This window comes from Trachypithecus francoisi, unplaced genomic scaffold, assembly GCF_009764315.1.
Source record: "Trachypithecus francoisi isolate TF-2019V2 unplaced genomic scaffold, Tfra_2.0 Lachesis_group17, whole genome shotgun sequence".
NCBI lineage: Eukaryota > Metazoa > Chordata > Mammalia > Primates > Cercopithecidae > Trachypithecus > Trachypithecus francoisi.
The window spans coordinates 40,658,223-40,675,691 of NW_022681462.1; the positions used below are offsets into that span (position 1 = coordinate 40,658,223).

The 17,469-nt window shown below is 46.8% G+C and overlaps 1 protein-coding gene across 3 annotated transcripts; it reads right to left on the reverse strand.

Annotated features, from left to right (window-relative positions):
- Positions 1-1,052: 1,052 nt before the first annotated feature.
- IL1RN (interleukin 1 receptor antagonist) lies at positions 1,053-16,999 on the reverse strand. Of its 3 annotated transcripts, none has more exons than XM_033175415.1 (5): positions 16,840-16,999; positions 6,978-7,029; positions 5,124-5,212; positions 3,894-4,006; positions 1,053-2,397 (listed from the first exon to the last, which is right to left on the reverse strand). In XM_033175415.1, the coding sequence occupies exons 1-5, from the start codon at positions 16,847-16,849 to the stop codon at positions 2,182-2,184; spliced, it is 480 nt and encodes a 159-aa protein (XP_033031306.1). In that variant the 5' UTR covers positions 16,850-16,999; the 3' UTR covers positions 1,053-2,181. The 3 variants fall into 3 exon arrangements, with proteins under 3 accessions (XP_033031306.1, XP_033031307.1, XP_033031305.1); XM_033175416.1 differs by lacking the exon at positions 16,840-16,999 and adding an exon at positions 7,168-7,265; XM_033175414.1 differs by lacking the exon at positions 16,840-16,999 and having other exon boundaries at positions 6,978-7,156.
- Positions 17,000-17,469: the final 470 nt, after the last annotated feature.

A 17,469-nucleotide genomic window follows, 5' to 3' on the forward strand; every position in this document is an offset into this window, starting at 1 on the left:
TGAATCCTGGCCCATTTATCCTTCCCTCTGCAGGGCTTCCCATTTCCAGAGACCTCAGAGAGAATGGTCCAAGGAGCTCTGTTTGGAAAATCCCCATCCAAATCAACACTCCCCTCAAATAAGTGAGGAACAGGCCCCAAAAAGGGAGGTGACTTGGCCAAAATCAGACAGCAAGTGCATGACTTCTTGGACTCCAGAGACCAAGCCCAGAATCTAACAGAAACAACCCGGGCAGGTGAAAGGACCACAATCCTCACTCGCCTGACTGTTTACTGAGGTGTGTTTGTTAAGTGGTCACTCATGGTCTTGCATTCCCACCTATGGGGCCAAATTCAATACTCCATTCACTAATATCATAATCTCCCAGATGCTCCTTTCCTTACACCCTGGTTGTTGGGGGGCAAGTCTTTTTATTTTCTAGGTATTGTGAAATAAAATATACATGCAGAAAACTGCGTAACTACATCCATGCCAAGAAATAGAATGCTGTCTGAACCCCAAAAGCCCCCAGGTGCTGCTGCCTGCCACTGTGTCTCCCAGGGGCCAAATTTCACTGGGCCTTCAGAGAGAGCATGACCTTGCTTTTCTCTGCATCAACAGTTCCCACAGCCCTCCACAACAGCCCCATGTTGCCCATTTTGAACTTTGTATAAATGGACTCACACTGTATGCATGCTTTTGTGATTCTTGTACCCACATTATGTTTGTAAGATTCATCTGTTTTGTGAGGTGCAGCTGGCTGTAATTCATTCATTTTCTTTGCCAAGGAGCATTGTGTTGTGTGGAGATACATGATGTACGAATTCTTTCTGTGATGGGTGCTTGGGTTGTTTCCAGTAGGGGCTATTGTGAACAGTGCTGCCCTGAATCTTTTTTGCAGACAGATTTGCTCTCATATTATCCAGGGAGAGTGAGACTGAAGGAAGAAAGGAACTCTCAGAGAAGAGGCAGCCAGGCCCCAGCCTCTGGGGTGAGAAAGACACCTTGGTCTTTCAATTTCCCCAGCACGCTATACTCAAAGCCTGTCAAGGCCAAGGACATAGTCAACAATATAGGCGTTTTCAATATTTATTGTAAAACAGAGCTGAAGTGACAGGAAGTAGGGATCTTTGCAGCCAACGTATACAGCACTCATTCGCTGAGTACCTGCCAAGCCAGGCTAGGTGCTCGGCCCTGCGTATACGAGTCTTTTTTCCTGCTCTGCAGAGCTCCCAGCCTGGTGGGGGAGACAGGCAGAGGCACAGTCATCTTTCACACAAGTCTCCAAGTGCCAGAAACTCTACAATGTCAAGGAGCAATTCATTCCTTCAGCAGAGGAGGAAAGAATCCCCAGGAGCCACTTCTGCTCGGAGCTTTAGGAGCTGAGAAACTTCTGATAGGAGGTAAAGTACTGCAGGCAGCTGTAAAAAATCTGGAGTGGAGATGGAGCTCGGAGCCTGGGCAGCAGTGCCTGGATAGAGGAGTCCAGATTATGGAAGTGTTTTAAAAGGAAAAAATAAAATTATGGGGCCAACATAATACCATAACTTTTAATTTTTACAAATTGGGACATCACAAAAAATAAGAAAAAAAAAAGGGAAAGCTACCATTTACTTTCACCATCATTTCACAAATGCAGGAATATTTTCAGCCCCCAGCCTCTCCCAAAAGAACATAATCTCCAAATGAAGTGTTCTCCTTCACGTGGACTAAAAAAAAAAAAAAATCAGGAAATCCTTAATTTTCATTTTCCACAAACTCTTAAAAACCTTCCTCAGGGACTGGCATTTGTTTGTAAAACAGGGTGTGGGAGCCACTTGGTGGGGGGTCATCAAGGGGCCTGATGTATCTGGGGCATGAGAATGTGGAATGAGGGAGGAGGAGGCAGTGGGGAGAGGAGAGCAGGCTGGGCAGGTGGTCGGGGTTTAATCCCGAAGGCAGAGGCGACATGGAAGGGCTTTGCGCAGGGGCTGCTGTGCTCTGATTCACGCATTAGAAAGATCATTCTGGAGGCAGCATGGAGGTTGGTCAGTTGAAGAGGAGGCAGAGTCCTGTGACTAGGTTCTTGTGACTCCTTCTGAGGATCCACCCCTCAATGGCTGGTCCTCAGTGTCCCCATAGCTGGGAGCCCTGGGGCAGGTGGACTGATAGTCCCTGCAGTCCTTGCCATGCCAGAATGGGAACAGGCAGGCCTGGGCAGTACTACTCATCTTCCTGGAAGTAGAATTTGGTGACCATGACACCCTCGTCGGGCATATTGGTGAGGCTGACGGGCTGGTCTGCTTCCATTGCTGTGCAGAGGAACCAGCCCGGGCAGGCGGCAGACTCAAAACTGGTGGTGGGGCCGCTGTCTGAGCGGACGAAGGCGAAGCGCTTGTCCTGTTTTCTGTTCTTGCTCAGGTCAGTGATGTTAACTGCCTGGAAATCAAAAGATGGGTAGGTGAGAGCTGAGGCCTAGGAAATCCTGTGCTCCCTCCCTCTCTACTCCACACCATGACATGGCCCTCTGGACAGCCCAGAGTTAGTACAGGGGAAATGCTATACCCTAAAAGCCCCCAGGTGCTCCTGTCTGCCACTCTGTGGGACTCTGGGACCCAGGTTTATTTATTTATTTATTTATTTTCCCCAGACGGAGTCTTGCTCTGTCACCCAGGCTGGCATGCAGTAGCGCAATCTCGGCTCACTGCAACCTCCACCTCCTGGGTTTGATTCTCCTGCCTCATCCTCTTGAGTAGCTGGGATTACAGGCATGCACCACCACACCCGTCTAATGTTTTGTGTTTTTAGTAGAGACAGGGTTTCACCATGTTAGTCAGGCTGGTCTCAAACTCCTGACCTCCTGATCTGCCCACCTCGGCCTCTCAAAGTGCTGGGATTACAGGCGTGAGCCACCGCACCTGGCCTGGTCCAGGTTTTTAGGACAGCAAAGACACAAAGAGGCTGTCCCACTGTCACACCTTGATTTTGGGAAATCTGCCCACTCTGGCCTCGGACCAGTAAGTCTGATAAATACACAGCACCATCAGCAGAAGCCAAGGCCTGTAGAGCTGGTATTCCATCAGGGTTTGAGCTCTGAGGAGACGAGGTGGTGGTGTATTCCATGCAACGTCCTAGCCATCCCCAATCCTCACAGAACAGGCAGTCACCCTCCAGAACACTGTCCCTGTCTACTGGTAAAGGATGTGACAGTGCCACAGTATGGCCACTCACATTGAAGTTAAGGTTGCATCCAGCCCCTGAGACAAAGCCATGTTTTCCCAGGGCTGGGAAACCCACTAACATTACATGAGATCAAGGAGCACAGGGCTCTGGGTGGGGCACCAGCTAATCAATGTGAGTCGATAAGGGTTGGAAGAGAAAGGTCCTGAGGATGGGCTTTGCTAGAAGAGGGCAGGTCCGAATGGGTTGGTGGCCTTTGAGCAAGAGAGTAGCACACAGAGATTCGGGTCCTGTGGGAGACCGTTAGAGTGGTGGCCCCCAGTGACTGTGCCTCCTGGTGTTCACATTCCTATGCAGTCCCCTCTCACAAGGGGCTAGACTTAGCCATGTGAGTGGCTTTGGCCAATAGGATGATGTAAGCAGAAGTTATAATAAGCACCTGCATGTTGAGACTTGTCTTTTTGGAATAATCCCTTTTGAAGTCAGCCACCATGCTGTAAGGAAACTCAAGCTGACTCTTAAACACTGAGAGATCACAGGGAAAGAGACCCTGGAGGATGAGGGACTATCTCAGATGCCCAGAGCAAGCCAGGCACTCTGCTGAATGCAACTGCCAAAGTGAGCCCAGCATGTTCCACTACATAGAACAGAACTACCCAGCTAATCCTGTTCAACCCGTAAAATCATAAGAACAAATTTTGGTTTTTTAAGCCACTGGGTTTTGGGGTGATTTGATATCCAAAACAGGTTTTTACCTCCAGCTGGAGTCTGGTCTCATCACCAGACTTGACACAGGACAGGCACATCTTCCCTCCATGGATTCCCAAGAACAGAGCATGGGGCTCAATGGGTACCACATCTATCTTTTCTGGGGAAGAGCAGAGGGGAGGGTCAGGTTAATAGAAGAGGAGGCAGCAATAATGAAGAGACCCTGGGTATTTTTCTGTCTCCCCTTCCCACAAAACTAAAATCCCAAGGTCAGAAGGGCAGAGAGGTCTCATCTTCCTGGTCTGCATCTAAACAGAAGATTAAACCAAGCACACTATCCAGTTACTCCTAGAGGCCTGAGTCTCCTGGATGTTGTTCCACATGATTTCCATCTCTCCCTCGCTTTCCCTAGGATACCTGTGCTCCAGGTCAATAGGTGTGTTGCTGAGGGGCAGGGAAAATGGCACAAGGCCATGAGTGGGGCTCCACAGCAGCCTGGGGGTCTCTGAACCTCCTCTTTCCCTAAAAGGGCTCCATGCTCTCAGGTAGCAACAAAAATCTCAGCCTCCTTGTGCTTCAGTGTGTTCATTAGAACTACTAGGACAGGAAAGGTGGGTCTCATCCACTTTCAGAGTGAGGCAGGGGAGACAGAACGAGGGAATAGGGAAGGTGGGAAGGTGGAGGTAATACCATCCTACAACACCAAACAGGGGAGTGAAAACATCCTAGAAGGCTGGAACTAAAAGAATTGAACATCCCGTCATCCAGCTGACATCATCCCACTGAAGGGAAAGTTGAGGAACAGAGTAGGTGAAGCTTCTTCAAGTTCATCCATCTTGTTTAATACATGGACCAGAATATGGCTGAGTATGGCGTCCAGGAATAAGAGACATAGCCCAGCCTTATACATGGTGGATTAATTTGGGGTTGAGTTAGGGTTTAAACAACATAGGAACATGGAGGCTTAATAGGCACTGGAGGAAGGGAATGGTCAACCTTGCCTTCTGGTATTTGCCCTTCCCAGCTGTGGCCCTGGGACCGCTGTGCCTATAGTCACTGACCCCTGACCTACACTCTACCTCTCCATGCCCTCCTCAGGCTGCCCTCATATGTGCCTTTTAGTAGCCAGGCCCTCCCAGCTTCAAACTTGAGTACAAAGACCCAATAAGGATGAGGACGTTGCACCTAGGGTTTGTGCAGGCAGGCCATGCTGCTGCAGACAGAGGGGCAAGGTGACCCAGCGCCCACACACATTTGCTTTCCTGGCAAGCACTCACCTTCTAAATTGACATTTGGTCCTTGCAAGTATCCAGCAACTAGTTGGTTATTCCTCAGGTAGAAGGTCTTCTGGTTAACATCCCAGATTCTGAAAAGGAAAAGGACTCAGCTGTAGTGCACAGCTGCCATGGGCCCAGCCTTGTGCTTAGCACCTTTCTGTGTCCCCCAGAACTTGTCAAATTTGCATCCAGCTCTTCCCGGGGTATGGTATATTAGTATAGCCATGGCATGCATGGATGAGAAGACTGAGGCTGACACTGGTTAAGAGGCAGGCCCAACCCTCACAGCTGGTGAGCAGTGAGCCCACATTTGACTCCCCTCCTCACTTGCTTCCCATCTCAGATTCCCAGGGCAGGCACTTCTGTTTCAGCAAAGCACACTGCAGAGCAGCAACATCCAAACAAACTTTCTGGGATGCAAAAGTGTTCTATAGCTGCACTGCCCAATAGGGTGGCTGCTAACCACGTGTGGCTGTTGAGCTCTTGAAATGTGGATAGTGTGACCAAGGGTCTCAATTTTAAATTTTCTTCTCTTTTCATTCAATTAAGTATACATTTAAATAGCCACCTGAGACTAGTGGCTACCACAGCACCTAGTTAGAAGTTTCAAGAGACAGAACACCTTGCAGCTAACTCGCTCTGAGCCTTAGACCAGGAAGGTCTGTCTGTCCCTAGAGCCTTTCCTCCATTAGCTGGTGACCTGCTCAGAGTCCTGCAGGAGCAGCTGCCCTTGGGAACAAGCAGGCTTCCTCTCTACCTCAGCCAGTGACTTGCTTCTGGGTCTCAATCCTTTCTTCTTGGTAAAGAGCCTCTCTGGTTGAGAGCAGGACTCAAAGCTGTGAGATGTAATAAACAGAGCCCCAGCCAGCATGTCCTGGGACCTGGGCCTCATATCCTCACCTGTGAAGTGTGGCTAACTCTACCCACCTCATCAGGTGGCTCTGAAGAGCCCACATGCTCGAAGAGGGGTGGCCGGGCAAACCAAAGTGCTTTGCATATGGCAGCATTCGCCTGTTAGTGATTATCCTAGTTTCTAGATTTAGCCTCAATCTGGAGAGATTAGACATTGCCTGCTGGGGCCTCCAGGGGGATCTCCTGGAGCTTCTAGGTGATCAGAGCAGGCAGAGGCAACCTGGGGAAGCAGACAGTCCCCATATCTGGAAGGGAGAGACTTGTCACTCATACACCCACAGAACCTGACTTGCAGCCTCAACCCAGACAAACATGAAGGTCAGATCGGGGAAGAAATCACCCCGATGATTTCTTAGTGATGATCTCACAAAGCCCTGATTCCATTTTCAAATCACAATGATTTTCAGGCATTTTACAATGCACAGAATCCTGTTATGCTGTTATCTGTGCATTTAATTTTCACAACAACCCTGTAAGGCACACAAGGAATTATCGTGAATCTCATGTCACAGATGTCACAGATGGGGAAACCAAGGCCCCTGGAGAGTGGGACCCTCTGACGTGTCAGCACAGACAGGCATTGCTCGTATCAGTCTGGGCCTTCGGGCTGTGCCCTGGTGCCCCTCTCTGCTTCTCTGTCAGCACATTCAGTTGGGCCTGAATCGCAGCCGCACTCCTTGGCATGCATCTATTACTCACTGGGTTGCTGAGTCTCTGGGAAAGTAAGACAGCCCTCTGGTCGTACCATCCACATCTGCGATATTTTGAAATACAAGTCCTGAAGCCCACGCATGTAACAGCCTCTTTCTTGAATAATGGACATCCTCTCCAGCCCAAACCCAGTTCTCAGGCCCTGTGGGGCCTGGCAGCCCCAGTAGCTGTGATATGTTTCCAGTCTCCAGCTGATTCACCCTCACCTCCTCCTCCTTGCCGGAGCCTTACCTGAAGGCTTGCATCTTGCTGGGTTTTCTCCCAGAGGGCCGGCCGACCGTCTCTGAATGGAACAGGAAGAGGAGGAGACAGATTAGGTGACTGCCGAGGCCCCTGCAGATTTCCATTCTGTGACTGCAGCAAGGCAGTGGACTGCCATTGCGGGCCCAGAATTGCGGTTTATAAAGAAATAGTCACTCACCCAAGCTAGGCGTCTGCCACCCTGCCCCACTCTGAGAAACGGAAATACCCTCCTCACATTTCCAAAAAGAGAAACCCTTGCTGTTGTCACTTTCAGCCCTGCTAAGTGTCGCAATGGAGTGTTGTAACTGATTCCCTCCCCTTTTTCCCCTGTGCAATTTCCCCAAAATTGAGATTTCTATTTCCCCTTCATTGAGTTCCTGGGAAGGAACAATGGAAACCAAACTCCCTACTGTGCCTGACAGGTACCCGGAGTCTGTTTGTTGACTTTTTAAAAAACAGATTTGAGCAGAAAGGCCCTTTTTTCATAATAAAATGAAAGGGCTCCCTGCCTGCACATGGGACAGTCTCATGTCACTTTGTGTTCTCTAAAGGGTGGACAGCCTTGGACTCCAGACCATATATTGGCAAACATTCTGTAAAGGACGAGAGAGTAAATATTTTAGGTTCTGTAGGCCACGATTACTCAGCTCAGCTGTCTGTTTCACAAAAGGACATTGGCAATCCATAAAGCAACAAGCCTAGCTATGTTCTAATACAACTGTATTTGCAAAAGCAGAGGATGGACCGGATTGGGCCTGCATCTGCTGACCCCTGATGTAAAGCGAGTCCTTCTGAGAGGTGCTTTAAAATCAACTATTTTCCCACTATCTTACGTCTTTAAAGTTATGGTCTTGGGACGATAACATAAACTCAGCATTTGGACAGGAATGGGTCTAAATTCAACCTCTGCCACTTGCCATGTGCCGCCCGTGTGCTACCTCGAACAAATCATTTCATTAGGTGAGCCTCTCTCTCCACTCTCAGAATGAGGGTGATCATGTCTTTTTCACAGATGGATGGAAGGAAGGAAGGGAAAGAGGGAGGGAGGGAGAGAGGAAGCAGGTGTAGGGAGGAAGAGGAGAACTTCTGGCCCATAATGGGTTCTGATACACATTAGCTTCCTTCCTTACAATATTCTAGACAGGAAAAAGGTAAGCATGCTCCTATTTTATGAGTAGGAAAAAGTTGAAGAGAATTTCTGCATGATCTACGGGATGGACAGTGCTGGTGCAGAAGTATAGGTTGCAGTGTTTTAGAGCTGGACAGGAGCTTGGCAATCATCCTGTCCCAACCTGGCATTATTTTCTTTTTTTTTTTTTTTTTTTTTTTTTTGAGACAGAGTCTCGCTCTGTCGCCCAGGCTGGAGTGCAGTGGCCGGATCTCAGCTCACTACAAGCTCCGCCTCCTGGGTTCACGCCATTCTCCTGCCTCAGCCTCCGAGTAGCTGGGACTACAGGCGCCCACCATCTCGCCCGGCTAATTTTTTGTATTTTTTAGTAGAGACGGGGTTTCACCGTGTTAGCCAGGATGGTCTCGATCTCCTGACCTCGTGATCTGCCCGTCTCGGCCTCCCAAAGTGCTGGGATTACAGGCTTGAGCCACCTTCAAGAACGCTCAGAAAAGACTTAGACAAAAAAGTGATCTGTTCAAGGTCACACAGCTTGCTGATGGCAAAGGTATGCAGAGAAATCCAGGTCTTCTGACCTCCAGCCCCGGGCACTTGATTATTAACAAATGCTTCAGAAACTTTAAACTCTAATATTTAACACACTTTGGGAAGTGGCAAATAAGTAGGCAGGTTAATATACATCACCTCCTTCAGCTAGTCCTCACAAAAACAAACAAATGAACAAACAAAATGTCTCCTTGGCCCTCAAAGGAAGGCACTATTTCTCAAACATGTTTCAAAAAGAATGGGTGGGCTGGGCACGGTGGCTCACACCTGTAATCCCAGCACTTTGGAAGGACGAGGTGGGTAGATCACCTGAGGTCAGGAGTTCAAGACCAACCTGGCCAACATGGTGAAACTCCATCTCTACTAAAAATGCAAAAATTAGCAGGGGGTGATGGCATGCACCTGCAGTCCCATCTACTCGGGAGGCTGAGGCAGGAGAATCACTTGAACCCAGGAGGTGGAGGTTGCAGTGAGCCAAGATCATGCCATTGCACTCCAACAACATGATCCTAGGTAACAGAATAAGACTCCATCTCCAAAACAAAAGCAAAAACAAAAAGTATGAGTGACTCACTCAAGGTCATACAGCTTGTGAGGACAGTACAAGAATACAGACAAAATGTCAAAATATTGACTACTACAGCAGTTGATCTTGATGAGTCTGACTATTTTCAACCAACAAATCAGAATCTTTCTCTCAACCAACAAATCTTCCAACCAACAAATCAGAATCAAACACTTTGTGTCCAAAGAGTTAATCCTGCAAAGGTGGAAGGCTATGAATGAATTTCCCAAAGGTTTAAAGAATGCATCCTTCAGAGGAAATAGAACATTTCTGCAAAATTGTGTCAACTCCCTGGGTGAGGGGTTTTTCAGGCAAAATGGCATATCTGTATTCCTGTACGGTCCTCACAAGCTATGTGACCTTGAGTGAATCACCCATCCTTTTTGACACATGTTCGAGAAATAGTATCTTCCTTTGAGGGCCAAAGAGGCATTTTGTTTGTTCATTTGATTGTTTTTGTGAAGACTAGCTGAAGGAGGTGATGTACATGAACCTGTCTACTTATTTGCCACTTCCAGAGTGTGTTGAATATTAGGGTTGAAAATTTCCGAAGCATTTGTTAATCATCAAGTGTATCATTTTATCATCACACCCTCTGAAAGGGAAGGCAGCTAGAACCTGATTGGTATAGGTTCTCTCCTATCTGTCTTTCTTTAGTCCTCTGGAATTGGAAAGCCATAATTCTCTCAAAAATGTCCTTACAGATTGCAGAAGAGAAATGGCTTGCCAAGGTACGGTGGAGAGTTCCATCCTGGCCACTGCCCTCAGACGGCATTTCAAGTAAAGCCCCTCCCACAGTGTGGCTCCTAGGTAAATGTTTCTCTGACCCCAGTCTGAATTCAGAGAGAGAATATTCTCCTGGAGAAAAGATGCTCGGGGCTCCTGTAATCTCTCTGCTCTGTGTCATTTCCCCACTGTGTCCTGAGAAGTGGCCCAGCCTGCCCTTTCTCTATATGCAGAGGGTGAGGATGGGGGTGGTCCCTGGGGCAGGAGGTATGGAGTCTAGGTCTGAATCCCCCTGTGTCATTTCCGAGCTGGGCCACCCCACACTATGTACAGAGCCTGTCTTGGTCTCAGTTTCATTATCTGGTAGAGCTAATAATAGAAGCCACGTCATCAGTTACTATACAGATTGAATGGAATGCTGCATGTGATGAATCATGCCTTGACCCTGGCACTTGGGGAATACTCACACCGTGGCTTTTGCGTATGCTTCTTTACTCCAGCTAAAGTGGGAGAGATCAGGCCCAATGAACACCCCAGCCCCTTGCTCCTGCTGGGCACTCCCAGCCTTCCTGCTCTGTATCCTGACCCACCCTCCTTTCCCAGTCCAGTTTCAAGCCTGCTCTGATTCCAAAGGAGGGGGCTGTCAATCACTGTGGCTTACGGAGAGGAAGAAAGGGGACAGGGGAAGCTCTCTCCCTCTTCCTCACGCTTCTGGCCACAAGTCCACTCTTGGTTTCATGTTATCTCACCCAAACAGTTGGCGTCCTTATGATTTCTGCCCACAGGAAATCTCTGACTAATCTTATTCTCGGTTCTGGGTCCTCAGCACCCCCCCCAGTTCTGCTTCCTAGATGAAGCTTTAAGACCACAGCACATCAAGGACTATGCCTTCCCAGTCAGCACCCACAGCTTTCATCGGAGCTCCTGGTCATCACAATTGTATCTAGTGCCTTCTATGTGCTGAGCCCTGTGCTACCAGACACTAGAGACAACAGGAGTGTCTAAGCCCCATGTAAAGGGGTTTTGGTGAAGCAGAGAGATAGGGAAACCAGGTTGTCCATGTCTTAGGAGGGACACTGCATTGCTGCAAGGAGACATATCTTGTGTAGGTGCCTGTAAAGCGTTTAGCACAGCCACCCACGTGGGAAGTGTTCAATAGATGTTGGCTATTTCTCAACATTGGTTAATTGTATCTTTCAGTTCTAGGATTTCCATTTGGTTCCTTTTTTGTGTAATTGTTAGTTCTCTGCCAAAAATTCCAGTCTTGTGTTTTAAATCTTTGAGTATATTCTCCATAGTTCTTTCAAAGTCTGCCCCGATTCAAATCTATGATTTGAATCCCTGCTGGATCTCCATTTATGGCCTGTTTCTCCCTGATACAAAGGTCTTCTTGCATGTGCCTCATTCCTTTTTAATGACTGCTGAATACTATATATTAAACACTGTAGAGGTCATTCAAGGCTCTGGGTGATTGTTATCTTATCTGTACCCTGAGATGGTTCACTTTTGCTCCTGCTGGACAGGTAGGCCAGGAGCCTTTCAAAAGCAGGTAACCTCTATCCTAGCAGGACTTGAGATCATTCAGAGGAGGGCTTCAGTACCTGTGAAGGCTGACCCAGATTTCCAAATTGGGTGGGGATTATCAGGGACCCTCCTTGTAGGTAGGATATAACGTACAAATTTTATCTCCCCCACCAAGTTCCGTGAATGCTCAAAATCTCAGCTGAAGTTTTTAAAACCAGCACATGTGCCCAAGAGTAAAGGGCGCCAGTGCTGGGCTCCACCTCACTGGGCTCAGACAGTTCCTTACAGCCTTGGCCCTTCTCTGATGCCTCCAGAGAGATCTTTTGAAAATATGTTTTGTCTAGCTTTTCTAGTTATTCATAGCAGTAGAGGTGGTCATAAACAATCTAGGCCAGAGGTATCTGATGTAATCTACTGTGTGGGTTTTTTTTTTTTTTTTTTTTTTGAGATGGAGTTTCGCTCTTTTTGCCCAGGCTGGAGTGCAATGGAGCAATCTCAGCTCCCTGCAACCTCCGCCACCCAGGTTCAAGCAATTCTCCTGCGTCAACCTCTCACATAGCTGGGATTACAGGCATGTGCCACCATTCCCCCGCTAATTTGTGTTTTTAGTAGAGACAGTGATTCACCACGTTGGTCATGCTGGTATCAAACTCCTGACCTCAGGTGATCCACCCATCTTGGTCTCCCAAAGTGCTGGGATTAAGGGCATGAGCCACTGTGCCCGACCCATAATCTACTTTTTAAAAGTCTTATTATTCAGGTTGGCTGGAGTTTGAGTGGCATTTAGAGGTAGGGGTAGGAAAAGTGATTTGAAAAGTTGGGTGAGGTCCAGAGAAGGAATGGCCTTTAATGCCACCCCAATGAGCTGGAAACTTACCTATTAAAAAACTGAATAAGAGGGTAATGTTGTCAGGTGTATTTTATTAAGATCATGTTGGAGACAGTGGACAGATGGATTAAACTTGGATGGGGTCATTGACCCTGAAGGCAGAGCAGTGCTGTGCTGGTAAATCTTTAACAATTGAATCTCCAAGGAAAGTTCCCATTTGCCAATTTCCATGACATAATATGCCTACCACGGATAATTTCAAGCTACTGACGTGATATCACTGAATGGGGAGCTGGGGAGACATATACACAATTGGATCCTGTGGGCTGCAGCACCCCAGAGAGGCAGGAAGATTCAGCCCTTCTAAAGGGAAATTGTCTCCACATTTCTCAGCTCCAACTTCCCTCCTCCTCAGCCCAAATGGCTCACCCCACAAGTTTTTACCCTCCTTGCAGAAAACCATCCTTACTGACAAATCCAGTTTGTCGGGAAGCTTTAACAAGTTTCAGTACAAACATTTTCATCTGGACCTCCTGGAGCTGCATTTGTGTCACCCAAGTACTATTTGTGAAATGTTGGCATCCAGCTTTGGGTGGACAGATGTGCACCCTGCCTTGTAATGACTTCATCTCACATTTAGTGGTTTCAGCCAACACTTGAATCCTGAGTGTCCCAAGACACACCACACAATATGAGCAATATTGTTTTCCAAACTTTGTAAATTTTTGCTAAGGTAATGCTGCAAAGACTCCAGTTGCTCTTTCCGAGTCATGGGTAAATACTTTAGTACAAAGAAGAGAAAGAAGTACAAGAAATACAACCCCCCAGGGTATAATCTGATGTCTTCTTTTTGTTAGTCCCCACTGACCCAGTCCTGCCAAGTAACCAAATTAATTTTAACCAAATCCGTCAGCTTATTAAAAGCTCCCTAAGGCAGCAGGACAGGTTTGGAGACATCTGTCCCCCTGACTACCTCTACTCTCCAAGCTGCAGCCCCCAGGCTTGCTGCTATCAGAGTGAGCACCTCTGCTCTCCTGGATGATGAAGGGGATCAGGACATGGTATATAAGCCAACTGTTATCTACAAGAAGCTACTCTCCTCTTAGATCTAGATGGTTAACTTAATGTGAATCCTTTCTGAGGTTCAGAACTTTCCAAGATGATTTTTGCCCCAGCAGTTCATGGGTTAGCTATGGATCTGCCCTGAAAGTCATTACTTATGTAGTTATCTTGTGTTTTCAGAGGTACATGTTTGCTCTTGCCTTCTTGGCTTTGATGATTAGTTTTATAATCCCCCTGTAGGCAGGAGGAAATGGAGAAGAACAGACACCGTGGGGAAGGGGACAACTGTGTTGCTTAGTTGTTGCAGTTTAGGCTCTGTGTTACACTTTCACACAGATCTCCTTTCGTCTACATAACAGCTGTGCAACGTGGACAGACATATTGACACCCACTTTCAAAATGAGTACAAATTCATAGTCACTTTATAGAAGAACTCAAGGTTCAGGCTACTCTTTCTATGGAGTGGCCATTCTTTTATTCCTTTACTTTCTTAATAAACTTGCTTTCACTTTGAAAAAAAAAAAAAGAAGAAGAACTCAAGGCTTAGAAAGATTAACTCACTTGCTCCAGATCCTGGACAGGCCAGGATTGAAACCCAGATTTGTTCTTTCTTCCCACACTGCAGTCCTGCTAAAGAGGCCGCTGACTTTTTTCTCTCTGCTTCATTGCATGGTTAACAGAAGCAAGAATTACATTTGTTCCTATGGTGTTTCTTTTGGGCTGAACTCCCATCTCATAGAGTAACTATTTAGTTCATAATTGCTTGAAAATTCAGGGAGGATTTTTGGTAATAAGGAAAGAAATGATTCTAAAACCTTACACAGGTTACAGGGAAAGCTCTTTACCTGGTTATGGACTAGAGTGACAATTATCTTGGTTTGTCTAGGACTTTCTTGACTTTATTACTGAAAGTTCCACACCTTGGCAAACCCCTCAGGCCCTGAAAAACTCAGATAATTGGGTTATTCTAAATTATCAACCCTTAAAGGGCACTGGCACCTCTGGTGGCTGCTGCTGCAAATTGCAGGCACAATTAATGATTGCAATTGTACCCTGCCAGTGTAGTCTGTTTTTATTAGCAGAGATGTGATCCATTTTATTAGACAACAGATAGATAGATAGATACATACATACATACATACATACATAGAGCAATCACACAGGAGTATTCAAAAACCTTACTGAGTCTGCCACTTGGGAAAATAAACCATAGCAGATATATTAGTAATCAATCATTTTCATTCTGATTAATTATTCATTAAAACATTCATCTTTAATTTCCTTCAACTACATAATCAAGATATTGTTCATATCTAGTAGCCTAAAATTGTTTTCAGACTTGGATCCTAAAAAGGATTTACCCTTTTAGTCAGCATTGTCTTCACCTTCTCCTCCTCCTCTCCCTCCTTCTTCATACCAGTCAGCTGTGAGAGAAGTGGTGGGACCCCATTGTGTAGAGAGAAAGCAGAGGTCCAGAGAAATGAATGACTAGTCCAAGGTAACACAAAGTGTATGCACATGGTTCCATCTCTATCCTTTACCCTCTGTTCTCACCCTTCCAGTTGCCAGTCAGAGTATGAATCCCCTCAACTTTTCTCTTCTTGGCACCCTGTTCTGTGCTTGGCAAACACTGATACTTCCCATATTCCTGGCCTTACTTAGATGGAGAGTGTGGTTCCTCTGCCCAGGGAACATGGTGTCTTCACTAAGCTTATTGCATTTGTTTCCCAAATTCAATCCAATTCAAGCTCACACACATTTATTTAGCACCTATTGTGTGTCAGTTCAAAATATTTTGGGATGAACCAGTTTTAAGCACAGAGATTTATTTCTTCACAATGTATCACTATCTGGTTCTAAGAGTGGTTCCAGCATCCTACTTTACACATTTGAAAAACACATAAGACCATGGGCTAACATTGTAGCACAACCCACCAGGGACCATCGTACCCACTGGGGGACAGGGGAGGATCTGCTGCCCCCAGAATAACTGCTTGTAGTTGACAAAGCAATTCCCCTCTCCGTGATTTCATTAAGTCTCTGTGTCCCCATAGCATAGTGTAGTGGTTTGAAGACAGACTGTCTGCAGTCAGCCCACCTCCTCCTCTTATACTAGCTGTCTGGCCGCGGGCAAATGACCTAATCTCTCTATATCCATTTCCTCTTGTGAAAATGTGAGCAATAATAGTCCTTCCTCATAGGGTTATTGAGAGGATTCAGTGGGATAACCCATGTAAAGAGCTCAGCACGGCGCCTAGCTTGTAATGTGTCCATGACACATTAAGAGCTGACACTTCCACTGTGCTTACTACAAGCTAAGAATTGTTCAGCTTCCTCTAGACCTCCTCTTAACACCCAGAAAGGAGAGTAAGGAAAGTAAGACCCAGAAAGGAAAATGGCCTGCTCATTAGATGCCTATTTTATTTTATTTTATTTATCTTTATTTATTTATTTTTTTAAGACAGAGTGTTTCTCTCTGTTGCCCAGACTGGAGTGCAGTGGTGTGATCTCCGTTCACTGTAACCTCCGCCTCCCAAGCTCCAGCAATTCTCCTGCCTCAGCCACCCAAATAGCCGAGATTGCAGGCATGCATCACCATGCCCAGCTAATTTTTGTATTTTTAATAGAGATGGGGTTTCACCACATTGACCAGGCAGGTCTTGAACTCTTGACCTCAAGTGACCCACCCACTTTGGCCTCCCAAAGTGCTGGGATTACAGACGTGAGCCACTACACCCAGACTCGGGGGCCTATTTTAAATTAGAAACTTAAAATTAGAGTCTACAGAGCAATGATCCTGAGTGTTTTTTCCTTTGTGCCACACAAATCCTAACCAGAGGTTGCAAACTGGCAGCTTATAATTTAAATATTTTATCTGCTTGCTTTATTGTCTTATTTAATCGGAATAATATATGCAATGAAATCAGAATATCTGACTCTTCTGGAAAAGTGAGAAGTTCTGGCCACCTGGGCCTGCATTCTCTTGTGACAACTATCTGGTGGAACTGACTAGTGCCAAGTCCTTAATTCTCCACAGTCCCCACCCTTCCCTGTCAATCAACCCTCAGACCTTGTGGCTCAGTGCCACATTCTATTAGTATTTCTCATTGAGTTCACACTGTTCTTTCTCTCATTTAACAGAGCTATTTCACCAATTTCCCAATTCTATCAACAGTGGAAAATGACCCCCACACTCCAAGGACTCTATGACTTTTGTCACAGCAGTTACCCCTCTCTGTTCACCTGCTGCCCCAGCAGGCACTAGGCTTGCAGCCCCTCAGAGTGCCTGCATGGTCTCCCACGGATGCCTCCCTGTGCCCAGGTCCCCCAGACAGGCCTGGAGCCCCATGGACTTGACATTTTCCTGGACGCTTGTTCACCAGAGCCTGAAAGCATTTGGTAAACACCAATTGTAGATATTTTCCTCTCTCATTTCTCAGGTGGAAAAATAAGAGTGGAAGGAGCTTACCTAAAGCCATGGGGAGGCCTGATAGGACAGGAGATCTTCCGAGGTGTTCTAGACTCTAACTCTAGACTGAGCTGCTGCCCATAAAGTAGCATCCAGGCAGTACCTGGGCCACAGCCCCTCCCAGGGTGGAGCTGCTCCTCCTTCCAGAACACCTCAGAGAGTACAAGGAGGAGCCCAGCCTCTCCTCCCACACACTCACAAAGGGCTGGCCAGCATGAGGACATGGGCCAGCTGATGGCTGACTTGATGGCAAGCAGGCCCCGTTTCCAGGAGAGTGACTCAGGCAAGCAGAAACCAAACTGGTTCTTATCTGTGTAAGATGAGAGGTCACATGTAGAGAACTGAGCTGGGCCTTCAATGCTTACCCCAACCCGACTGCCGCCAGCTCATGCATGTGTGAACACATTCATTCAAAACACATGTGTTGGCTTAATCCTGTGTGCCGGGCACTCTTCCTGGCCTTGGGAACAAGCCAGACAAGGTCCACAATGCCCTAACAAAGGAAAACAGACAAGAAACGAGTTAACAAATAAAATAACTTCATAGGGCATATTGCCATAGGGAAAATCAAAAGTAGGATACGCTTTTGAGGGACCTAGGAATGGGTGGCTATTTTAGGGAAAGTGGCCA